This window comes from Grampus griseus (assembly GCF_964374135.1).
Source record: "Grampus griseus genome assembly, chromosome: 6".
NCBI lineage: Eukaryota > Metazoa > Chordata > Mammalia > Artiodactyla > Delphinidae > Grampus > Grampus griseus.
In genome coordinates, this window is record NC_139000.1 from 4,529,070 (window position 1) to 4,555,837 (window position 26,768).

The 26,768-nt window shown below is 43.6% G+C and overlaps 1 protein-coding gene across 1 annotated transcript in view; it reads left to right on the top strand.

Annotated features, from left to right (window-relative positions):
- MED27 (mediator complex subunit 27) overlaps positions 1-26,768 on the top strand; it is a 196,914-nt gene that overhangs the window by 115,254 nt on the left and 54,892 nt on the right. Inside the window, exon 4 of the mRNA XM_082657425.1 lies at positions 13,916-14,009. Within this exon, the coding sequence (XP_082513551.1) occupies positions 13,916-14,009 (94 nt within the window). The remainder of the gene's footprint in view (positions 1-13,915; positions 14,010-26,768) is intronic.

A 26,768-nucleotide genomic window follows, 5' to 3' on the forward strand; every position in this document is an offset into this window, starting at 1 on the left:
AGGGTTACAAGTGTTGAAAAGCAGGAGTTTAACCTCCTTGTTTTCATCCTCCCTTAGATCAGAACAGACCTCTCTGATGGCACACCTCTGCTGTTCTCCTGAACTGTGGCAGGAATAACTCCAGGCATAATTAGGCAGGTGTCAGGTTTAACCCTGAATGCCTCTACAGGCGGCCACTTCCTTGCCTCCTGGCAGCCTCTCTACTCTGCTGGCGACGCTTCCACTTGTAAAGTTGTGCCTGATATTTAACCTCGGTGTTCCCTGCTGGAACTCTCTCTTATTATTCTCATCGACCGAGAATAATTGATCTGTCTTCACTCAGCAACTTCCATTTGCACGTTTCAGGAGTAGCTGTATCATCTCCTCTCTGTTAGAGACAGACTCTCTCCCCTGGTTGTTAAGTCTTTGTACACCTTGTTTCCAAAAAGGATTCCTTGGTGTGTTCATCTTCTAAGCACACCCTCCAATTTGTCATCCCTTTGTTATTATTCACGTTGGTACTACACCCTTTTTTACCAAAATGGAATGATTCCCTCTCCTTTTACACGTAATCCTCCGGATTAACACAATTCCAAGGGTTTGATTTGGACACCATTGTGTTGTCGACTCATTCACAGGGTGATTCACTGAGTCCTCCGTGTCGAGGACAACGGAGGGATCCACGCAGGAGAAACGGACATTCCATCACTATGAGCTGCATCCCCAATGCACGTGCACACCTGCACACACACACCCCTCCACGGGTCAGAACTGAGTTAAAGCCTTCATAGGGTAGGTGTATATGGTGATATTTGGAGCATTACGTGGAGTGATGGATATAACATAACCAAACCTGAGTTACGGCTGCATCTGTTTGTGGTAACAGATCTTCTGTTTACGAGAGTGGGTGTCTGAAGTTTAAGAATTGAAGGACCTGTATGCTTACGTTCCTGACTTCTGTTCCTAAAGTCATTAGCATTCAGGCAAATATTTGATTTTGTCTATTTTATTCTCAGATCCTCAGGTGAAAGCTGTATTCCTTGTGTGCCCGTTAATTACACGAGCCCTGGAGCATTCTGCTCAGCCACGGGAAATATCCACATGTGAGCTCTAGTGGGTAGAATCCTTCCTGTAAATTTCCTTGATTACAGAATTGCTGTTTCCTGGGGTTCTTGTTAAGACACTCATCTTTAGTCCTAAGACTTGGTTGCAGGAATCCTTTCTAGTTATACGTTTCTTCAGACATTTCTAGCAATGGGCCCCACTAGAGAGTGACAAAGGCAATGTGTTTTATGCCAGGACTGTATACTTGAAATAGTCTTGCTGTTAAAACACTGATGAATTTTACTAAAGTACAATAGATTTCAATTATTCACAAAGGTTAAGGAATGGGGTGTTCTGACTGATTGAATTTTCTAGAATAATCACCATATGTACCATTTGAAGATGGATAGTCTTTAGAAACTGTATAATTGCTTCTTTGTGCATATAGTAAGCTCTCAGGGAGTGTATATTGAACTGACCAGAGCTGGAAGGACCTTTAGAGATCATCTAGTCCAAAGAAGAGGAAACCAAAGCTGGAAGGGCTAGATGATTTGCCCGCTGTGGCCCTGTGAGTGAGCAGGAGAACCAGGATAGAGCCCAGATCTTTCTACACTTAATCCAGGATTCTCTCAGCTACTCACACTGCCCTACACACTTTGGGCTAAGATGGGGTGATGGAGAAAATGGTGGCACCAGTAATTTGCCTCACTTAGTAGAGCTAGAACTTGAACCCATCCAGTGCGACTCGTGATCTTACGATCTGAACTACAGTACTGCCTTCTTAAAATATTTGTTGTTCCCTTTCCATCTGAAAAGAAAGTATCCAAAAATTGTTCCCAGGGAACTATCTTGCTTTAGTAGTAATGTACAGGTCTAAACATATCCAAAATATTTTCTATATTTAAACGCATGTGAAATGCTTAATAATCCAGGTGGGCAAATATGGAGGCCAAAAGAGCATCACAGTATGAGGTTGTCCTGCTGAAATTCTGCTGCTGTGGGCATGTTTGGTATGTGAAGGCTGCATCTCCTCTCGTACTTTCTATGGATTCATGTCCACTTACACCGAAGTTGTAAGGACTGGTCCCAGGCTCTGATGATGAAACCCAACTTTGCACCTGAGCCTTTGAGCACTGTGACTGCCATGCTGCCCCTGCCCCTCGCCTGGTTTAGGGCTGCATTGTTGCACATGGTCTTCCTGACACTCACACAGGCTTAGTGCAGCAAACCAAGCTCTCACCACCTAGAGTCCCCAGGGGATCCAGTCTCTCTCCTTGTCTCCTGAAGACTTATCTAAAATGACTTAATTTGACTCTCACCCCATTAATATTTGACGGTAGTGCAGAGAATTCAACACATATTCTAAACATTTTAAAAAAGCAGCCTTAATGAAGTATAATTTACACAAAATGCACCCTTTTATGCCGAGTGATATTCCATTTTATGTATATACCACAACATGGGGTGATTTTTCAGTGTTAATTCAACTTTGCCTTTCTAGAGGTCACTTGATCGTGACGTATTGTCTTTTTTATGTATTGCTGGATTCTGTTTGCTAATATTTTGTTAAGGGATTTTATGTCTTTGTTTATGAGGACTATAGTCTGTAGTTTTCTCTGTTTGTAATGTGCTTTTGTCTGGTTTCAGTGTGAGGGTATTCTGGCCCCATCAAATCAGTCGAGCATGTTCCTTCTTCCTCTGTTTCCTGAAAGCGTTTCCTTAAGATTGGTATTATCGCTTCCCTAAATTTTTGTTAGAATTAACCAGTGAATCCATGCGGGCCTGGAGTTTTCTGTATGGGGAGACTTTTGATAACAAATTTAATGAATAAAAAAAGATAGAGGGCAATTTAGATTTTTATTTCTTCTTATATCAATTATATAATTTATATCTTTCAAAGACTGTTCATCTCATCTAACTTGTCGAATTTGTTTGCACAAAGTTGTTTGTAACATTCTTTTATTATCCTTTTAATGTCTCTAGAACGAGTGATGTTTTCTTGTTCATTCCTGATATTGGTAAGTTGTGTCTTGTTTCTTTTTCTTTGATCAGTCTAGCTAGAAATTTCTCAGTTTTATTTATTTATTTTCCAAATTATCTGCTCTTGATTTCAGTGATTTTTCTCTATTGTGTTCATTACTGAGAGGCCTGTTGTCGACTGTTTTGAGGAACATTTTCTGGATGAAGTCACCCTTCCAAGCTTTTTGTTTGTTTGTTTGTTTTTTCAAATCATTCTTATGACCTTCCTTGTTGTAAATGATGGGCTTTGTTCCTCTGAAGTTTTCCCCTTTCCCTGGGCAGAGGAAAGGTTCCTTGGGATGGGAGTGCTGTGGGAGAGGAACAAGTAGGCAGGACGCAGGGGGGTGAGCAAGAGGGTCAGATTGATTAACTTTATTTCTCCTCTGACGTGCAGTGTAAAAGCTTGTGCCAGGATTTGAAAGACTGCCACGAGATTTCTCAGCTTACGGCAATACGGTAAATGTTGAGTCGGCCCCGGTTTGGTGAGGCCACCGTAAACCTGTGGGGGTGCCCTCTGAGAGTTTGTTCAGGGTGCCGTAAGCATCTTCTACCTGCCACCGTTAGAATCCTAGATTTGGCTCCACTGGGAGAAATCTATTCTGGTACAAGTTTTAGCTCCTTCGAGGGTGGCAAAAGGAATTCTGGAGCCAGTGGCCATGCATGCTGGTGCCCGAGTGGAAGCCATTTTATTTTCTGTTAAGAAGGCCCTGGTCCCGTGCTCACGTAGCAGATTCCCAGACGCGCTTTCTCGTGTAGTCAGCTCCCAGGGTGATGGATCAGCCAGAGCCCGGGCCTCGCAGTATTGCTGACCTAAACACCTACCCCCTCCTAGGATGCTTAGCTATAGCTCCTCTTTTCAATAGCTCCAGATGTATGGGTGAAAACTTCCTTTTTTTTAAGGTCTAAAACTGAAGATTCATTAAGAATGGAAAAACCCCGCAATCTACAAAGACAAGCAAAACCTTTTTGAAACAAAGCTGTTTAATTACCTGCCTTATTTTAGGGCGTTTCTACACGCAGTCATTTTCAACCACCTATAGGATTTTTGCCATAATCTTTGGTCAGCTGTTCTATTATTTGCGTAATATTTTTCTTTAAATAAACTCATTTTTAAAACTTAACCCCTTTCTAAGAAGTAATATCTATGAGATCACAGGTTTTATTTGCTCCTTATATACTTTTCTGTGTACATTGAAAGTATTCATCCATAGATCACCTAACACCACCCCACATGCCGCTCTGTGAGTTTCATGTCACACTTTGGAAATTGTTGGTCTGGGGCAAATGTGAACTGGACGGTGAACTTAGAGGGAAAAGCAAACTAGCGCTTGGCAGTGGTCTGAGAAGGAACGGTTTGTGCCTGCAGCGTGGAGGGGCATGGCCCCTTTACGGAGAAGGGGGCACTGAGAGGAGGAGAAGAGTGGGTGACAGTTTCTCAGTGAGGCAGATACTTGCATTATGATCCCATTATTCTGTTTAAAGCCATGAATTTCAAAAGTAGTCACGTCCACAGTTAAAACTCTCCAGGAGACACTTGTTAAACGAATGATGTTGAATTAAAGTGCTAAGCAGAGTGTATGTGAAGTTTTACTTCATTACCAATTTAGAATAGTCGTGTCACTACTGTTCTCAATTAGTTGAACTATTTTTGAATTTATTTTTCCGATTTCTTGTTCTAGCGGGAGAATTGCAAGGTTGGTTGGAACGTCATAGGATTTATTTGAGGGGAACCTTTTAGAGTTCCGGGAGGCGTCTCCAGTTCGAGGAGGTCTTTTCTAAAGGGCCTGTTTCCAGAGGTGCAGGCAGGTGTGGGAAAACACAGGGACTAGTGCAGTAGCCCAGGCCGGCCCTTCCCCTGAGGGGTGCGAGGAGAGTGTGGTTACAGGAACCCAGCATGAAAGGGAGCGGGCTGTGAGCTCTGAGGGTCATTTTCGCAGATCCGACAGAGGTGACTGATTTAACAACTATTGTAAATTGGTCTTGCTGGAAAGTTCGATGTGGGTGTTTTGTTTGTTTGGGGTTTTTTTCCATCCCTGTAACATGGAAGGGCTCACAGAGGAGGTAGATGTTGAGTGAAATCAGAATTCTTTCCCAAGCTTAATACATTGTTTCAGCATTTTAGGGAAAACTAGGACCCACCAATATCTGAATAAATTTTTTAAAAGTATTTATTTATTTATTTGGTTGCACCAGCTCTTAGTTGCAGCAGGCAGGCTCCTTAGTTGCAGCTTGAGGGATCCTTAGTTGCAGCAGGCAGGCTCCTTAGTTGCAGCACATGGGCTCTTTAGTTGTGGCATACGAACTCTTAGTTGTGGCATGCATGTGGGATCTAGTTCCCTGACCAGGGATCAAAGCCAGACCCCCTGCATTGGAAGTGCAGAGTCTTATCCACTTATCCACTGTAGGGAAGTCCCCCTGAATAAATTTTTAATGCAAGAAGAACAGACGTTGAGAAAAACGTCTACCTTTTAGTTATTAATGTAAAGTAAAATGCAAAACAAGTATTCACCTTTCACCCCTTCCTGTAACCTACCAACTTTGCGCTTTGATTTTCTCCCAACTGGGGAATGGAAGGAAATTTAACTTAGTTGTCCTGTTTTTTCCTGGAAATAAGCCTGTGATCTTGAAGGAAAATGACTTGTAACCAAATGAAGTGTGAGCCCCCTGAGGGCGGAGACCACCTGAGCATCATTGTGTCCCTGGGCTCAGTTAGGCACCGAGTGGATATTTACTGAACGACTGGGAAGAGAGAAAATCATGCATTGATTCCATTTTGTCAATACGCTACTCAAAACTTTCTCAGTTGTCTTATAAAGCCCGGGGAATGACAAAAAGGCCATCTGCTTTTTCCGTGCAATCCTCACAGACCTATAAAAGCACTGTGATGTGCAGGAAAGCCCTGGAATGGGGATCAGAGACGTCAGTTCTGGGCCCGGCTCTGCCAGTTAGCTGTGCTGTTACCTCGGGCAGGTCACTTAACCTCCTTTTTTCTGTCATTTATGAAGTAGGAGTTTGGCACTTGCCCTTCTTATTTTACAGAGTTAGTGAGAGATCGAATGAGATAAAGAATACAAAAGTGCTTTGAAAACTGGAAAGCAAGGCCTACTTTCCTGCTCAACCTGACTCTTCTCCAGCAGAAAGCACAGACTGGACCTGTCCCTCCAGAGAAAGCCTGCTGTGAGCCAGCTAATACAATTTATTTATTTTTAATCCTTAGTACTTAAGATCATTCCCTGAACACAGTAATTATCGACAACTATAGGCACTCAATAAATATTTGTTAATAGATAATAGGGAGAGTTTACAGACTGAATTCTTTACCTCTCTAAATCATGGTAAATCGTGTATAAGAAGAATTCTGTCTTTATGATGGTATTTGCCATGTGTTCCGGTTCATACATACCCAGGGCTTACTGGGCTGCTTGACACCCAGTGGAAGAAGGAAGGTTAGTTTCTGTATTTCAGTATATGGTGAGTGTTTGTGCGTTTATTTCAACTTATGGAAATGGAGGTAGCTTTTGTTTGCTTGCCCAGGTGGTTCTCCCAGATTTGTTCAGGTAACACATTCACGTAGTTCAAAGTTCATAAGCTACTCAGGAGAGAAGAGGGGAAAGCTCCCCTCCTACTTCTGTGGCCTGGCTACAGTTCCACTCTGAGGAAGCAGGTCTTCCTACTCTTGACAGCCATGTCTGCTTAGGTGTTGAGTTTCCATAAAGAGATTTTGAAGTTTTGAGTGTCTTTTCTTGAAAGAGAATAACAGTAGGTAGCTAGCTAGCTGGGTAGAGGTGGCAAGGGAGGGAGTGTGGTGAGAGATGGTGGAGGAATCTTAGCTTCTCTTTCTGTCACTGGTCTAGTCTTGCTTTTTTACGTACAGTTAGAGAATAACTAAACATCTCTGACCTATGTGATGATACAAATATTTTACAAACCTGAGAAATTTGACCAAAGTGGAGGAAGTGAGCAAGTTTGACCTAAGTTTCCAATCCTGTTTCTTCAGCATACTGAGATAGATAGTTGGAGTTTCAGGCAGTCTCATTCTCATGAAGTAATTAAACAAACCCCCTTCTGTTTCCACCCACTGGCAAAGTCCTCTTGGTCTATCATTCTGGACAGGTGTGGAGGAAAATCTTAAATTATTTTCAGATGGTGCAAATTACTCCTTTTTTTTGTTTTTTGTTATCTGCTGGGCATTACCCTTTCCCCAGAAAGGTGGCTTATTAATATATGATTTCCTAACTTTCAGATTTTGTACGGGTGGAGAAAATGAACTGCATGTATCGTACACACTGTGTGGGGTAAATGCTATTTAAATCTGGTCTGAGCTGCTAAACGTCTCGCTAACACGGGATCACTGGCTAGAGTCCAGGTTTGTTGGGGTTTTTTTGTTTTTTTTTCTTTTGAGGAGGGGTCAGACTTTAGAGAACTAAGCCATCTGTCCAGCAAGTTATTTTAAGGCTTTAATAACAGGTACTCTGCAATATATTTCAGAGTGTAGGGCAGACAACTAATGTTTTGCAAAACCGATATCTTTAGAAATGTCTTCCACATTCTGTTTTGTTATCATTTTGGTATTGTAATCCTGATTTGGTAGCACACATCTTTATACTAATGTTTTTGCAGAATTAATTAGTTCATTAAAAGCAGCATTTGAAAACTGGCATGTCAATAACACAATGCATGCCTTCAGAACGCTCTTCCTTCTTAGAAGCATCGAGCTGCTCCTAAAACAGATGCAGGGATCTTGTAGCTGCGTATTAAGCTTTAAGACTTTGAAGACTCTCTGCTGCCTTCTTTGAGGTGCGTTCTGAGGGGCTCTGTGGTTGCCGTTGTTAGTGACTTTTGATGGCTAATGTAGTGAACTCAACACGTCACATCTTCACCTGCTAAAGAGAACTTTGCATTGTAGTTGTTTCATAACCGCCTAACTGGCGTCTGCATAGCTTACTTTTAATGTCCTGTCTGCTCCTTCGGCAAATATTTAAGGAGTGCCTGGTGGGTACCAGGCACCGTGGCCAGTTGCTGGGATTCAGCCTTGAAGAAGGCGGTCATGCAGTCCCCTGGAGAGACCTGTTGAGGAGATAGACCTTAAGTAATCACTGGGAAAAATTGCTTAATTACAACTGGGACAGGAGACGCAGAGAGAATTAAAAAGTGTAACAATAGAACTACCATATGACCCAGCAATCCCACTACTGGGCATATACCCTGAGAAAACCATAATTCAAAAAGAGACATGTACCACAGTGTTCATTGCAGCACTATCTACAATAGCCAGGACATGGAAGCAACCTGAATGTCCACTGACAGATGATTGGATAAAGAAGATGTGGCACATATATACAATGGGATATTACTCAGCCATAAAAAGAAACGAAACTGAGTTATTTGTAGTGAGGTGGATGGACCTAGAGTCTGTCATACAGAGTGAAGTAAGTCAGAAAGAGAAAAACAAATACCATATGCTAACGCATATATACGGAATCTAAAAAAAAATGGTACTGATGAACCCAGTGGCAGGGCAGGAATAAAGACATAGACATAGAGAATAGACTTGAGGGCATGGGGTGGGAGGGGGAAGCTGGGGCAAAGCGAGAGTAGCATCAACATATATACGCTACCAAATGTAAAATAGTTGGCTGGTGGGAAGCAGCTGCATAGCACAGGGAGATCAGCTCAGTGCTTTGTGATGACCTAGAGGGGTGGGTTAGGGAGGGTGGGAGGGAGGCTCAAGAGGGAGGGGATATGGGGACATGTGTATGCCTATGGCTGATTCACCTTGTTGTACAGCAGAAACTAACACAGTATTGTGAAGCAGTTATACTCCAATAAAGACTTATTTTTTAAAAAGTGCCGTAAGAGGTGAGATGAAGGGCGCACTGACTGATGGGGGCACCGGGGGGAGTGTCAGAGAAGGTTCCCCCGAGGAAGTGTCATTTAAGCTGGAACCCAAAGACTTGAAGCATGCACGGGGCTGACCTGGGCCTGGGGGTGGGAGGAGTTATGAGGGGGATCCTCCAGGTGGAGAATGTGGAACGTGCACAGCACAGCGTGCAAGGTAGTGCGAGCCTGCTCTGGATGTGGGGGGGAGGAGGCGGGGCCAGGCCAGAGCAGAGCAGCAGCTGGACCTCGGGGCCTCGTTGGCCCTCCGAGGACTTGAGGTTAAGTTCACCACCGAGCTGTGCCTTAAGCAGTGATGCAGAAAGTGGGGAGCTCTCTCTTTTTACAAGCAAGGAGCTTCTGTAAAGCACAGGTGATGTGGCTGTAGAAGGCAGAAAGGGTTACTTACTATCAGGTGACCTCTGAGGTCATGGAAGTAGGTCCTTGACTTTGTTGGAAAGATAAGCAGTGAGAGACAGTAGTTTAAAAACAAACACTAACCTTGGACTCCAGCATGGAAGCATGATTTTAAGATGATCAGAACTATCAGATCCATTGTACCCCCTGTACTACCACTTCAGTTATGTTCACTTCTAGGCTGCAAAATGTATATATATACTTCCAAAATGAAGATAGTTTTATTGAAAACTACAGTTTTCCACCCAGAAAGGACTAAAGAAGAAAACCAGATACCTTCATTCTAGAACAGGTCTAGAGCAGTTTTTCTGAACTTGGGGTCCATGAATGGACTTTAAGGGACCTATAAACTGCAGAAAATTACATGCAAAATTTTGAGCAGACATATACTTTAGTTTATAGTGCATTCTGAAAGGGATCTGTGACCCAAGAAAGATTTAAAAACACTGATAAATCGGAAAACCAATAGTCTTTTACATGTTTGCAGAAAGCCTTTAGGTTTCAGAGGAAATATTCGTGTGTGATTTCACAAGGCTGAAGGAAGTAATTGGGTGGAGGGAGATACTGGTCAGTGGGTTGGAGGCAGCCTGGTGGTCCAGCAGTGCATGGGGCTGTCTTATAAGGTGTGCTACAGGGTTGTTTATTTAAGCAGACCATCTCTTGGAGATGCTGTTAAGTCCCTAGATTGACGGGGACATTGAGTAAGAGGACCTCTGAGATCCCGGTGTTCTTTAATTCTCTGATTAAGGACATTTAAAGGAGCAGGCCAAGCTACTTGAAGAAAATCAGAAGAGAACAAGGTTTATAGGGCTTCAGAGACAAATGTTAGGATTCCGAGAAAGGCATGGTTGTTTCTGAATCAGCAGAGATGTTGGAATAGTTAAGACTGAAGCTTGGTACTAAGGAAGCCTTTGGAAAGCCTGAGAAGGAGCCGTCGGATGCACTGGGGAAATTGGATCAGAACCCATTGAGAGTCTGACTGTAACTGAGGAGCAGGACAGGGAGATGGAATTCTCTAATTGCTTAAAAGTTCATTTTCTACCTGAAAATATTGAAACTATGAATGCCACCTTGATCTGAACCTGTGATTTCTAGGAGTTTGTCTTTCTAAAAACCTGGTGCTTGGACCAGCCAGCCAGCTGATCAGCTGAGTGCTTCAAGGAGGAGAACCAAGCAGCTCTCCGTTTTCGAAAGGCCTCTGTAATGTAAATAGGAACAGCAATCTTTCCAAGTTATTACCCTGTTAACAGGTTGACAGATATGTGCAAATTGTGACTCACTGCTCAATTTGGCACGAAATTAATGTCGTTCTGCACCGCGTCTGCTCAAGTGTAAACCAGTCACCACTGCCGTGTTAGTGCTTGTTTGCCTATATTCCAAAGGTAAAAATTAAAGTCATTCGATCCTGCCGCAGAGCGGAGTGCAGCATATGGTGGCGTGTGGGAGGGGAGCGCGCTGTTCCTACCTGTCCTGGGCCCGCGCTCTGAGCTCTGCACGCGCTGGCGGGGCTGGCGGGGCACACAGAGGAAGCCAGGAGCCCCTCCCATGCCAACCCCCACCCTCTGCAGAAAGAAAATGTCATCTCGGCTCCAGCTTTTTAATTTGCCGTTCCAAGCTTTCCTTATTTCTGTCAAGTCACTAGTGGTGGTGCATTTGCGTTTTGAAGGTTGGGTCTATTTGAAAATGAAATGTTTTGATTTTTTGCTTCTAGGATTCCGACATCGTTTTCCTCAGCGAAAGATGCAGCTGACTTTCTTTCTCTTTTTTGGCAAATACATAATGTCACCTGTAAAAAGGAAATTTGCATCTCCTTTATGTTAGGTGTGGGAATGAAGACCCGTCTCCTTGAAGCGCATTTTTGCTTAATAAAATCTTTGGGTTGAGCTTTGCTGAGCTTTATCTGAGATCACTGGCTGGGGAGGGAACCAAAAATACCGCCCCCGACCTCTCTACTTTGCCATGTCCGCATCAGATATTTCTTCTGGGGCTCTTTTCTCCTGCCACTGCCTCCCTTTACAAGTAAAGAGCTCGTATGCAGAGGATTCCAGAAATGTCAGGGAGCTTTTGTTGCCTCTGCCCTTTCAGAATGCTGGCCCCTGCTGAAAGCAAGCAAATCGAGTAGCTGGCATAGAGTCCTGGAAATCTACACCCTGAACTTGGTTTCTGGAATCATCACCTCACCTACCTATGCCCCTAAATTCCCAGCCTACTAGAGAGACAGGTTTTCTAGAAAGTACTTCGGAACCTTCAAGGTGAAAGGTACAAGGGAGAGCAAATTACGACGTTAACTTTGTGCCCAAGTTCTGCATATTCTTTTGCATTCTACTGTCCAGAGCTGTAATGGCTATTGATTGAGGATCCGGTCAGAAGACATTGGCTGTCCCCCTCCCCGTTAGCATGTACTTAGCAATGACCTCCATCCACACAGGAGAGTGGATTTCTGCTTCCTGCTGAGTCTGAAGTAACTGGGTTTACGTCGCACACGTAGAGTTGTTAGCAAAGCAGTCTGTAAATGCAGAAATGTCTCCAGTGACCTGGTGTGAACTTTTGACATGAATGTTGCCACCTGTCTTCCACCATCTCAAGAAACAGTAGGCAGTTGTGAAAAATGAGTTAATTTCCTCCTTTCCTCATCTTTTTGCCTCTTTTGTAGCGTTTAAGCTTAGAGCTAAGGTTGTGTATCGTGAAGCTGTAAATCTAGAAGGGACCGCGGGAGATGATGCATGATGTCTTAGTCAGTCTGGCTCTTAGCCATCCAGGAAAGATTGTTTTCTAAACCATTTTCAAAATCAACAGAATGGAGCCTTGCCTTTAAGCAGTACCTCTTTTCTTTTTAAGCTAGTTCGCTTTTTAATGCCACATCCTCACCTTGTGGTCCTTTCTTGAGATGGAAGATGGCTCTTCGGTACTGAGTTTTAAAAGCCATTTGCACACTTGAAGAATACCCGAGTCTCCCCACAGGCAGCCCCCTTTTCTGCAGGAGCAAGTAGCCTTCAGCGCACCTCCGCCTCTTCTCACTTGTCTCTGCTCTGGTCTTCCTATCATTGTTACTCACCACTGGGCCTTCTAGAGTTTTCCCCCTTCCTTTTTCAACTTGAAGTTTAAAACTGCATATAACGTTCCCTAGGGAAAACCTGATAGGTTAATCAGCAAGATTACTGACTTCCATAGCTCATATGTTGATGTTCACTTTTTAACAACTGGCATTGTGTTGTCTGCTGTCTCTCAAACTAAACTCTGTTCATGTTGTGAGTGGAGAGCGAATCTCCCTCTTCCCCCAAGAGAACATAGCTTTTATATGTCCCTGATCTAATGGACGTGTAATTTAATTTGTCGTATCCAACAGATACGAAATCCAATGTAAAAATCCTTAACAGATAGTTTTGCATCGCAGCTACTGTATCCTACATCCCCTTTGTGCCCGTGTGATTGGACGGTGAGCACAAGTGCTGCTGTGATTTTATTCTCAGAGGATCTGAGCCAGACCCAGCTCTGTTGATGCTGTGGGTTGGTGTTTTCTCAGTGAGCTTCCGCTGGGGTATTGGGGGTGGGAGGGATTCTTCCTGCTAAGAGAGGACAGTTTTGCAGACTATGCCCACGATGCCCGTGATATACCAGTAAGAGTATTTATAAATTTTAAGCCCTAAGTTTATGCCATGCTAAGTGCTTATGTCAGTTATCTCAATGATCATTGAATCGTAATAGGTACAGCTTCCATTTGGACCAGAAGAACAGAAGACTGCCTTTCAGAGGGATGTTTCCAAGAAAAAAATGGAAACTGATATGTCTGATATGTTTGACCGTAGTCAGAGACGTTTTAGAGTCAGGTAGAGAGTTTAAGGGAAAAAATTGTCATAGGTACACAGAAAAAGAATCAAGTGAAAATCCAATGAAACAAAAAAACTGTACAAGTAGATAAACATACTCACGATCCACTATGCAGCTCAGCTATTAAAAAATATATATAGCAGATATTTTAGAATGTAAACAAGAAATACTGATTTAAGCAAAAATGGTGAGATCATTTGAATTAGTTAGACTCAAACCAGAAAAACAGGAATGACTTCAGGTATTTAAAACAGAAGGAATTTAATCCAGAGACTTGATTATTGAGGTGATTGAGATGAGAAGCCAAAGAGGAAACAGAAAGGCAAACAGGTGAGCAAAACAGGAAGCTGCTTCCATCCCTAGACCAGGAGGACAGAGGGAGGGGCCCTGTAATTGGAGCCCAGTGGCCAGGAAGGTGGCAGAACTAAATTCTGGTCTATAGAAGAAAGCCACGAGGTCACACCTTAAAATGAAAAACCAGGAACTGGCATTAAAAACACATCATGTGGAAATACAGAGGTAAATACCAACAGAAATCACTAAAAAAATGGATGGTCACTAAATCACTAAAAAGCAAGAGGGAGAACTGGGGAGTAGTATTTTTCCTTAAAAGGCTTATAAATCCCATCTGCCTTCTTAAAAACGTATTTCACTAATGAAAAATTAAATTGAGAAGGAAAGCGTACCGTAGGTTTGTATTTCTGTGACTAGGGCTCCAGCTCTTACACCTGTGTGTCTTTCTCCCTCTCAGGTATGTTGACGACGTGATAAGCCGCATCGACAGGATGTTCCCTGAAATGTCCATCCACTTATCCAGACCCAATGGGACGTCCGCCATGCTTCTCGTAAGTTCTGCCTGACCTGTTTGTAGGGACACGTGCAAGGACATTGGCCTCCAGGTTAACCTGTTTCTGTGTGGTCGGAGCTCTAGAATGGAAATTAAATCCCAGTTTGATGGTGAACAGCGTTATTTCTCTTTACCGGCATTCTGTAGTACGTTCTACATGCTTTTGAATGAAATCGCAGAGCCCATCTAAGAGTTACCCAGACAGGAAATACAGTGTGAGACCCTGTCCCCTGTGAGTCAGTTCATGGTGTTTTGGTGAACCTGTCTTATAGTGTACCAAAGACAATAGGAATGCTCGCCTATTGGATCCTGCTATGGGAAATCATTTATAAAATCCATTCCGTATTTGAAGAAAGTGTCTGAGTGCTCATCTAAGAGTTACCCAGACAGGAAATACAGTGTGAGACCCTGTCCCCTGTGAGTCAGTTCATGGTGTTCTGGTGAACCTGTCTTATAGTGTACCAAAGACAGTAGGAACGCTCGCCTGTTGGATCCTGCTGTGGGAAATCATTTATAAAATCCATTCCGTATTTGAAGAAAGTGTCTGAGTGCTTATCACTGACGGTTTCTGATTTTGTTGTTTCTTTTTTCTTTTTCTTTTTTTTTTCAATATTTATTTTATTCATTTGTTTGTTTTTGGCTGTGTCAGGTCTTAGCGGCGGCACGCAGGCTCCTCTCTAGTTGTGGTGCGCGGGCTCAGTAGTTACGGCATGCAGGCTCAGTTACCCTGCGGCATGTGGGATCTTAGTTCCCCGACCAGGGCTCGAACCCACGTCCCTTGCATTGGAAGGTGGATTCTTAACCACTGGCCCACCGGGGAAGTCTGATTTTGTTGTTTCTGATGTGGGTTTGCTCTGAGCAAGTTGGCCTCCTGACCTCATCACTGATGTTTGTATTCACATAAATTCACCAAAGACAGGTGTGTTTGGGAAATACGGTAGAATAGAAATGCTAAATTATAGTCGCAATTAGAAAGGCACAGAGACTGCAGTGATGAGGTGCTTTTCTGGCGCTCTGGGTACTAATACAAATGCTTGGAGAGCCCTTCCTCGAGCACAGATTTTGAGGAGCCTCCATGTTTTACAGAAAAGGAGAATTAACTGGTTAAGAGTGATGGTTTTTGATGGACATCAGGAAGGCAAGCTTCAGGACTGAGTGTTTTTTTACGTCTCACTAGCACTGCTGCTCTGGGGCCTGGTGTGAAGTCCCCGGACTTCCGCGTTTCACCGTTGTAAACTCTTATAAATAGGCAGTCACCCAGGACGAGCGACTGTTCGCTCAGCCCACTCACCTGAAGAGAGCAGGCTTATTGTGTGCGCATGTGTGTTTTTCTCTTAAGAAAGGAAAAGACGTGGGATTGTTAATTGGGCGGGATTTCACATGCGCGGCAAAATCAGTGACGTTCATCTGGGTAACATGCTACTTTTCTTTAAAATTCTTTCAGTTAAAAAGTACAGCGAATGAGATAACACAGTGTTCTTTTGCTAGAAAAAGAAAACAATTTGTATACGTCTAGAAAAACATGCAATATTTTCTGCCCCGGTTAAACGTACAAATTGTCTAAATGTTAAGATCCTCTAGACCCAGCAGCTGAAACATAAATCCCACTTCCAGGATACTTGACAGGGACCAAAGAGTTAATGAAGATAAAAGTGAAAGTGTCCACAGTGAGATAGGTTTGCTCAAATTATTTCTGGGTCATTGAGCCTCCGTTTCCTGATGAAGGTATAGGGATTTGGCATTGACAGGAATGAGCAGGGAGAACAGGCTTCTAGGCAAACAGGTCTAAGATATTAGAGTTACTTCCACCTGAGAAAGTGGGCTTTTATTTCACAGCGACCTGTCAGCCTCATCTGCTTTCTCACTGAGCTTCTGTTTTCGTAGACTGATGATGAGAGTTTAGGGGCTCGATCAAGGACAGAATTCGCTTTTATACACACCGTTTTCACTGCCACGAGTGGCTAATTCAGATCACTGTGCATCTGGCCAGCAAGCTGTCATCTTCCTTAGGTGACATGGGAATTCACACAAGGTGGTGTCTGTTTATAGGAAGAGCAGTGGGTGATCTGATTCGGAATTAAATTGCCAGGTGGATAATCATACTTTTAACATCATGGCTTTATTTGGCTTTTACTTTTAAAGATGGTATTTTATTAGACTGCAGATCCCTAGGCCACTTGCTGTCACCACACACATCTTCTCTGAGGTCGAAGGGAATTTCCACCTGGGCGGAGAGCGGGACCGGCAGCTGCCGCCTCCCCTTGTCCCCTCGCTAGTCACCTGTGCCCTGTGACCGGTGGAGACAGTGTGAGACCCGTGCTGTAGGCAGTGGGGCGCCACTGCACGAGGTTCAGGCAGGAGTGAAACTTGTTTTCTGGAGATCCTTCTGAAATGAATTGTGTGAATCTGGGAGGTGGTGCACTCTGAAAGCTTTGGGAGGCAAGTGAGACTGATGGGGGGACCAGCTAGGCCGCTGAAGCAGGACGCGCGTGGGCAGTCTCTGCTGACACCTCCCTCTGCCTGCTTGGCCGAAGCCTGAAGTGCACCCGTGCTTTGTAATAAAGCAGCGTTTCCTCCTGAGTCAGCCAGGCTTCCGTGAGTGCAGGCGACAGAAACCTGCTCTGATGAACTGAAGCAAGAAAAGGGTTGGTTTTTGTCTTTGTTTTGCTTTTTAATGATGCTGGATGCTCACAGACATGAAGATAGAGCTGCCCTGCCAGGAGGGACTAAAACCAGGTCCACTCCAGGGGTGTCAGGAGCAGGACAAGGTCCCTTTTTTTTTTTTTTTTTGCGGTACGCGGGCCTCTCACTGTTGTGGCCTCTCCCATTGCGGAGCACAGGCTCCGGACGTGCAGGCTCAGCGGCCATGGTTCACGGGCCCAGCCGCTCCGCGGCATGTGAGATCTTCCCAGACCAGGGCACGAACCCGCGTCCCCCGCATCGGCAGGTGGACTCTCAACTACTGCGCCACCAGGGAAGCCCGACAAGGTCCCGTTTGGACTCTGTGGCCCAAGTGATTTGACCTCAACTGCCTTTCGTCCTTTCATCCTGCGCCTGTGCTCATATATCCGAGGGGAAACACTCCCACTGGCCTAACCTGAAGTTGTCCTTCCCCCTGGGGGGGTGGGTCCTGCCTTGGCAGCCCCCGAGAAGAATGTGGAGTGGAGGAGGTCATTCCTCAGGGGAAGAGAGACAGGGCCGAGCACGCAGTCCGTATGACAGAGCACATGGCCCCTGCCCCCGGAACCACGCGGAGCCTTGTGCTCTACCTAGCGCTCATCTCCTTTCCTCCTCGTAGAGGCCCTCAAGGTAGGTAGCGCCGATGGGTTTCATTTCACAAGTGAGGAAACTGAGGTGGTGGAGGTCGTGGTTTCTCCAGGCTCGTGCAGCCAGGACACGGCTTCCGGGCCTCCGGGGTGCTTCTTCCTCCCGTCTCTGATTATACTTCGTAGTGCTGGTGAGTAAGATATGGGTGATCAGACACCAGGCGGGTAATTTTTTCTTGTTTTTTTTTAATTGTGTAATTTGATGTATACAAAGGAATATATGTAATGTGTATGCCAGTTTAAAAGTGTAGTGATAAACACATGAGCTTACTACCCAGTCTAAGAAGCAGAAGATAAGCAGTGTGTGCTTCTCCCCAGTCCTTGCCTCTCCCCCCAAAATCACCACCACCCTGATAATCATCCCCTTCTCTTCGTTTTTAAGTATGAATTTACCACATGGACATGGATCCCTAAGTAATGTGTCGTTGAGTTTTGTTGAATTTTGAACTTTATAAGAACAGTGTCATATTGTGTGGTTGTTTCTAAGAGGTAGCCACGTTGGTAGTTGTATCTGATAATTTGATCATCTTCATGGTTATGTAATAGTTCATTCCGTGACGGTACACACTTTATTCTTTCTCCTGTCATTGTGCGTTTGGGTTGTTTCCGGTTTTGCTTTTTAAATAATGGTGGCGTGGTCATTCTTGCACATGTACCAGGATATATTTTTAAGCTTTCGCCCATGCCACGGAGGCAGTGGAGGAAGGGCAGTGTTGGGAGCAGTGGAGCAGACAGCTTTTCCTTTCTTTTTTTTAAAAAATAGACATTTATTTTATTTTTGGCTGTGTTGGATCTTTGTTGCTGCACGCGGGCTTTCTCTAGTTGTGGCGAGCAGGGGCTACTCTTCGTTGTGGTGCGTGGGCTTCTCATTGTGATGGCTTCTCTTGTTGCGGAGCACGGGCTCTAGGCACACAGGCTTCAGTAGTTGTGGCACGCGGGCTCAGTAGTTGTGGCTCGTGGGTTCTAGAGCGCAGGCTCAGTGGTCATGGCACATGGGCTTAGTTGCTCCACGGCATGTGGGATCTTCCCAGACCAGGGTTCGAACCCCTGTCCCCTGCGTTGGCAGGCAGATTCTTAACTACTGTGCCACCAGGGAAGCCCCGGACAGCTTTTTCCAAGAGTCACTTGAATTGTGAAATGTAGTGGCCTGGTGTCCACACTGGTGTACAGAGGAGTCCAGAAACAGCTCTGGTTAACATGGCCTGGCGTCCACAGTCAGCATGTTCCACTGATTTTGTTGTCACTGTAGATCTCTTCTGGTTTTGGTGTGTGAGCACAGAGGGGGTTTTGGATTTTTTGTGCACACACATGGAAAAATGGCATAAAGTCATTGAACTCCAGAGCATTCTGTGAACAAAGGGCAGGTTTGGTGATCCCATTTTGGTTTCCTCCCTCACCAAGCAATCCCTGCCAGGGAGCAGCAGGGTGCCTTAGATGTACGAAGATCTGTACCTGGGAGCCTCAGCCTGTCACCAACAGCTTCTTCACAGTATAGAGGGGAAAGGAAACAATGAGGACTATATTATCGAATTGGCACCTTCTAAGGCGATTTGGGGTCAATTTTGCTCCTCTGAAAGCTAAACCTGCCTTTCCTTGTTGGCCTGGAGACATCGGGCTTCAGAGCCCATCAGACGTAGGAGCAGTCACCTCCGGCCTGGGCTCTGTGCTTGACCTGGAGGCCCCGGCATTGTATCCGCTTCCTGCTTGTGGACACACAGGGAGCGCAGACTCAGGAGGAGGGAAGGGAGGAGGGATCGGGGCTGAGTCAGTGTTCGCTGAGTGAATGCACGAATGACGCAGAAAAGCATCTTTCTCTTCTGGCTGTCCCGGTTTCTCCCCATGGCTGCAATGGGGACCTGCTACTCAGGGGAGAGGAAACTAGCCTGCTTCCAGAACTCTCAGGGCGGTTATCACCTTAACTTCTCCTGGCACCTTTGTGAGCCTTGGGTCATCGACTGGAGCCTGGACAGGCCAAGTCCTGGCTAATATGAAATCTGAACTTTCAGCCTCTTACATAATCCTTAACTACACTCCGGCTGGCTCTCTCCGCTCTGGTCGGGGGCTGTTTTGGGGTTGTGTAAGTTAATAACTCATGATAAAGTAAATTCTGTTCCCGTTCTTTGAAGAGATGAGCTCAGTCATCCCAAAATAAATCTAGCTGTGTTGATATTTAGTTTCAGTTAATCTACCGCCTTACATCCCATTATTAATTTTCTTCAAACAGTCAAAATATTGTAAGAGCTTAACTGAGTCAGAGTAGAACAAGCAGCTGGCTTCTTTCGGCATTTAAAATATTAATCCACAAGTTTTTACTGATCCACTAGGTGTGAAAATGTAAGAGAAGAAGACAAAGATGAAGCTTCAACCATACTTGAAACGTACCTTAATGCGTTATAGATTAATCTTTATTGATATATGGTTTACAACAGATAAATCTCATTTATCAGTCTCTTTAATATACTTTTTACCAACCCTCAGTTTCTTTAACGTATTCATGCCTTGTTTTTGAATGACTCATCTGTTTTAAACCGTTTAGACACATTATCTCATTTCACTCCATCCCAAGCTCTCTGAGGTAGGAAGACTGTTGAACAGCTAAAGTGCTTAACTGTTTTGGGCCTTGATTTCTCTGCTGGGTTCAGTAGTTCTCAAACTTTAGTAGGCCCAAGAATCACCAGTGTAGTTTGTGGAAAATGCATATTCCTGGCAGGCAGCCCAGAAATTCTGATCCAGCAGCTCTGGGGTAGAGCCCCAATGCCACATTTCCCACCCGAGTCTCGAGTCATCTGTGGAGCACGTTTCAAAAAGCATAATGTTAAACCATTGTGCCCTTAGGGTTCCAGTGAAGGTGGGCCTTTTTGATACGTCTCAGATCAAGCATCAGGCCCTTTTGTGAGCTAGGTTGCTAAAGCATTCATATATTTATTCAGTAAACACTGAGCACCAGGAGAGGAAGGCATAGTGCTGGGTGCTGTTCAGCCTTGACCACAGTCCGTGTACTCATGGAGCCTGCGTTGCACTCATGGAGTCTGCGTTGCACTCATGGACGGGAGACCAGCCAGGTGTTGCATAATATGATGGGGAGGGGGTGGGGGCAGATCCGGACAGGGGCTGGAGAGAGGAGGGCATGGTGCGGGGAGCTGGGGCTCAGGGAACCCCTCTGTGAGCAGAGACCTGCGGGAAGTGAGGCGAGCCTGGAGCCGGGCCCATGAGAGGCAGCGCAGCATCAAAGACCCGAGCCCAGGACGGTTTGTGTGCAGATCACACCCAGGAGGCTAGGCTGGCTGGAGTGCAGGGAGTGAGGGAAGAGAGGGAGGAGGTGAGACTTCCGAAACAGAACAGGCAGGGACCAGGCTCTGGGCCTCACAGACTGTGGGTAGGGCTGGGCATTTGATTTTTTAAATTTTAACTTCAGGTTAAATCGATCATAATCCTTGCTTGATGATCACAATGTCATCATTGATCCAGACATGGCCCTTTCGTATTTATTTATTTACTAATAGAGTGAACATCTGTGAACCTACCCCCCAGCCTGAGAGCTAGAACATTATCTGCAACCCTATACCCTGTGAGTGTCCCCAGCCCCTGTCCTGTAGGAACTGTTATCCCTCCCTTTATGGGTCATTGTCTTTCCTTTTTTGAGGGAGGACTTCACACAAATCTATGTATTCCTGAATACATATGTATAGTGTGTTCTTTCATTGTGCCTGTTTATCTTAATGATTTTTAAAAGGTATCACATGTTGTCTTCAGGGACTTAATTTTTTCACTCAACATTCTTTTTTTTATTTTTTAACTAAATTTTACTCAAATCGTTGGTTTAGCTACAATAGCTTATTCATTTTGCTGATATGAAATATTCCATTATATGAATATAGCCTAATTTAGTTATCCATTTTTCTATCAGTGGTCATTGATTTGTTTATGTTTTTTTATTTTTGTATCATGAACAATCTGCTTTGAACATTCTTTTTTTTTTTTTTTTTGCGGTACGCGGGCCTCTCACTGTTGTGGCCTCTCCCATTGCGGAGCACAGGCTCCGGACGCGCAGGCTCAGCGGCCACGGCTCACGGGCCCAGCCGCTCCGCGGCATGTGGGATCTTCCTGAACCGGGGCTAACACATATATATGGAACCTACGAAAAGAAATAAAAGGTCATGCAGAAACTGTGTCCCCTGCATTGGCAGGCGGACTCTCAACCCGTGTCCCCTGCATTGGCAGGCGGACTCTCAACCACTGCGCCACCAGGGAAGCCCTGCTTTGAACATTCTTGTTCGTGTTCCTTGGGACCCATGGGCTAAGGTTTTTCTTAGAGCGACTCCCAGGAGAAGAATGCTTAGTTTAGGGAAGTGGTTCTCTACTAGGGGTGATTCTTTTGCCTCCCAAGGGACATTTGGTGATGTCTAGAAACATTTTAAATCGTCACAACGTGGGGGGAGGGGTATCGCTGGCATCTAGTGGGTAGAGACCAGAGATGCTGCTAAACGTCCTGCAATGAGCAGGACAGTCCTCACTTCAAAGGACTGTCCAGCCCCAAATTAAAGTGCCAAAGTTGAGAAACCCTGGTTTAGGGCAGGCAAATATTCAACTTCCCATGAAAATGCCAAATGTTTTCCTAAACGGTTGCACTAGTTTACACCCCACTAACAGTTCTGAAGTACTAAAACAGGTTTTTCCCAAACATACAAAGACAGAACTAACTTCAGTTGTCCTTCAGAAATTTCTTGAGACCATCCAGTGCTAAAATTCTGTGATGCCACAGCAATCACTTTACGAAGCTGTACCCATGTTTTAACATAGCCTACCCATTTTTTGTCACAGCACAGGATATTATCAGAATTCTTTGTTAAGTGCTTTTTTTTGGAAAAATGCCATCTTATAAAATTTATAATAAAAGTCAGTTTTTAGGGCTTTCCTGGTGGCGCAGTGGTTGGGAGTCCGCCTGCTGATGCAGGGGACACGGGTTCGTGCCCCGGTCCGGGAAGATCCCACATGCCGCGGAGCGGCTGGGCCCGTGAGCCATGGCTGCAGAGCCTGCGCGTCCGGAGCCTGTGCTCCGCAACGGGAGAGGCCACAGCAGTGAGAGGCCCGCGTACCGCAAAAAAAAAAAAAAACAAAAACAAACAAACAAAAAAAGTCAGTTTTTATAGTGCTGCTTCACTTTTGACACATAAAAAGTTGGTTTACCAACCCTGGTTCCAAAGGACATTTATTTCCAAAAATCAGACCCATTCTTTACAACAGCAGTTCTCAAATTATGGTTTGGCAACAAGGGCTTACAGAGACCCATTCAGGAGGTCCACAGAGTCAAAACTGTTTTTATGGTGATACTCAGACATCACTTTCCTTTGTCACTTTTGTTCGTTCACAAGTTCATGGTGGAGTTTTCCAGAGGCTACATCGTGAGGGATGACATCATCATGTGGGCACCTGTTGGCTCCTGTAGTCCTGTGTTTTAAACATTTCTGTTTTATTTCTAATATGGTAAATATTGACAAATGTATTCTACAGAAACAAAAGTTGCTTGAGGTCCTCAGTAATTTTCAAGAGTGTAGAAAGGTCCTGAGACCGAAATGTTTGAGAACTGCTGCTTTAAGAAGTATGTTAACTGCTAGGACTATTCAGAACAGTTTATCAAACTAAATTTCAAAAAGTGGTTCTAGAAATGTTTGTTGCAATGGCCATGATATGAATGGAGATTTATTAGTGATTAAAAACTTTGAGGTTTAAAAAAGGTCAAGGGCTTCCCTGGTGGCGCAGTGGTTGAGAGTCCGCCTGCCGATGCAGGGGACACGGGTTCGTGCCCCGGTCCGGGAGGATCCCACATGCTGCGGAGCGGCTGGGCCCGTGAGCCATGGCCGCTGAGCCTGTGCGTCCGGAGGCTGTGCTCCGCAACGGGAGAGGCCACAACAGTGAGAGGCCCACAAAAAAAGAGAAAAAAAAAAAGTCAAAAAGTAAAAGTCAAGGGAATATGGGACATTCTACAGGACGACTAACTTAATGTGGGGAAAATGGAGAGGATGGAGTGCTTAAAAGGCTTAACAGCAGTATGTGATGTGTGGACCTTGTCTGGATCCTGATTCAAAAAAACAACTGTAAAAGAATGTTTTCTAAGCAATCCAGAGGAGCTGTACATGGTCTAAATTTCAAAGGATACCAAGGAATTGTTGGTAATTTTGTTAGGATTAGTAACATTCTCATGGTTATAAAACAAAAGATCTGTTTTTAGAGGCACATGCTTCAGTATGTAGAGCTCAAACGACATGATGTATGAGGTTTGCTTTAAAAATACTTCAACAAAGAAAACGGAGGGATAAATAAAGCAGGTATGGCAAAATTCTGATAATTTTTAAATTTGGGTGGTTATTAAGCAATCTGTCTTCCTTTATGTTTGAAAATGTTCACACTCAGAAATGTTATGAATGGTTATTTAAATTCAAGTCTCTCCACATACCTTCCAAACAATATGGAAAAACAAGAACAAATAAAACTACAAAAACCATACGTTAGACACAGCTAAGAGACCAAGAACACCCACACTCCGAATTATGTGTGAGTAAAAAACAAACAAATCCTAATGAGCTATCACTTGCACACCCACTGTTAACTTTTGCTGAGGGAAAAATGCATCATACGAAAAAGTACATACGGTATGATTGCATTACATGATGTTTTAGAATGAGCCAAAACTAAGGGGAATAAAAATCAGAACAGCACTTCCCCTGGGAGGGTTAGAGCAGGCGTGGGTTGGGAAGGGCATGAGGAAACATTGTGCGGTGGTGGAAGGGTTCTGCATTTTGACAGAGGTGTGGCTTACATGGTTGTGCGCAGTTGCCAAAATTCCGAGAATGGTACATTCTAAAGACTTATGTACTTTATTGGAGGCAAATTTTACCTCAGAAAACATTTTTTTAACAAACATTAAACTGCTTAATGATATGCTTGCCTTCGTGTTTAGGGATGAAATACACTAATGTCTGCAACTTTCAAACTCTTCCAAAAACTAAGATGAATGAATGGACAGATAGATGAATATATATGTGAGAAAGCAATAGAACAAAATGATAACAGTTACAGAATCTAGCTCATGAGAATACAGGTGTTCACCCGACAGTTCTTTCAACTTTTTAGGTGTTTGAAATTTTTCATAATAAAATATTGAAGGAATAAACACTTCAACTAAAGAAATCCCCCCCACACACACACCCCACCACCAAGGAAGCAAAAACCACAAAGCAGAAGAAAGCTATTTAACACAGACAGCACTCCAAACTGATTTTAATACCCTCAAGCATTTGGAGAGGTGAAAAGACAAATCCTTAAGTCAGGAATTCAGAAATTAAAAACAGAAACTGGCAAAAAGATGAAGAAATGAAAAGGATTTACTGTACTGAGGAAAAAATGATAAAATTATCTCAGATTAAGACTAAATTTCAAGATGCTCAAGGAAAAATAGATTCAAACGACATTTAATAAAGGGCACTGAAGAAAGGCTAAGAAACAACCAAGAGAGTGAAAATCAGATGAAGAAAGAAGTAGAAAGGTTCAGAGAGAAAGTGGTTGAAGTGAGGCACAGACAGAGAAGAGACAACACGTATATAATTGGAGGCCATGAAGAAGGAGAACAAAATAATGGAACAGAACCAATACATAAAACTATAATCTGAGAAGAATTCCTACAAATGAAAGGTCTAAATTTGCACACTGAAAGATCTCACTGGGTACTTGGGAAAATTGACCAGCAACAATCACGTCTAAGATGTATTCTGATAATGCTCTCTGACTTCAGAGATAAAGATCCTCAAGGCTTCCAAGCAAAAAATCAAATAACTTACAAGGCAAAAGAATTAGACTGGCATTGGATGTCTCAAAAACAATATATCAAGCAAGGCAATGATGGAGCAGCATTTTCAAAGAAAGTATGAATCAAAGGTATATATGTCTTTCAAGTATCAGAGAAAAACCATTTTAAACATGCAAGAATTCTCTACCCATTAGCCCATGTTGAGGAGCCTACTGGAGAATGAGATTCAGTCAACAAAGAGAAGAGTGGGGAAACTTCAGCCTAAGGACTCATAGTGAGCATATAGTGTATTTAATTGCTGATCTAAGACTAAAACAAAGGTGATGAGGGTAAAGTAATAATATATAAATGTTATGTATTCTAACAGTAAAAATAATCTAAACAAAAAATGGGGGAAGGGATAGGTAAAGATGAAAGTAGAGTGAGCTCATTGATTTTTATATATGTAATAGGTAAGATTTAAAGGATTCCATTAAAAATTGATGAACAAAATGCTAAAATGGTATCTAAGAAAATGGGAGTCTAAGGGCATTAAAATGTATAAGTACAAAGGTAAGTGTGAGGACAAAAATATAAACCTTCCTAAATACAATTAATCAACCAGTAAACGAGTGAGCAAGCAAAGAAAACGTCACTTAGAGAAAGAAGCATTGGAAATAAGATGCACATAATAACTGACCAATCATGTGACCCAGTTGAGACCACATGTATCAGTCTTATCAGTAAATGTGAGCAAATATAATACATTCATTGAAAGGTTTCATTTTAGCTGATACTAAAGTTCATTTGGAAAAGAAGCATGCAGAAAGGATAGGAAACCAAAAAAGAAAAGCTACCAGGGGATCTTGCCCTGTCGGACATTGAAACATACTCTAAAGCCTCTATAATTAAAACTGTGTGGAAAAAAAAAAACAAAACTGTGTGGTGCTGGCTCGTGGGTGGACAAATAGGCTAGTAGAATAAAATAGACTAGAAGTAGACTCAGTTACATTTAAAAGTTTACGTGTGACAAAGGTAGGATCTAAAATCAACAGGGCCTCTACCATAAAAAGGAAAAAATTTGGGTGGCAAAAAAACATCACAAAGTCAGAAGGCAGCCGACAACGCTGGGAGAAAATGTTTGCAACGTGTATCACAGATACAGGGCTAGTATACCTAAGATCATTTTTTAACTCTTAAAAAGGGTAAAAAGACCAAAAATAGAACAGAAAATGAGGAAAAGAGGCAATTAACCCTCTGAAAAGATATAAAAGTGGTACTTAAACATACGAAAAGATGTTCAACCATACCCATAATTAGAGAAATGCAAATTAAAACTGCACCGAGGTGCCATTTCTCACCTACCAGATTTGCAAAAATTAAAAAGTATAACAACACATTCTGTTGGTGAGCCTGTAAGGAAACAGCCACCATCGTACATTGCTAGTGGGAATGCAAATTGGTGTGACCATTTTGGAGGGACTTGGGCAGCGTCTGGCAAAGCTCTGTATGCATTTACCTTGTGACCCAGCAGTACTACTTCTAGGAATTTACCCTGAAGACACACCTCCAACAGTATGAAAATACATATGCACAAGATTATTAATTACAGCTTGTTTGTAATTGCAGAACACTGGAAATAACCTCA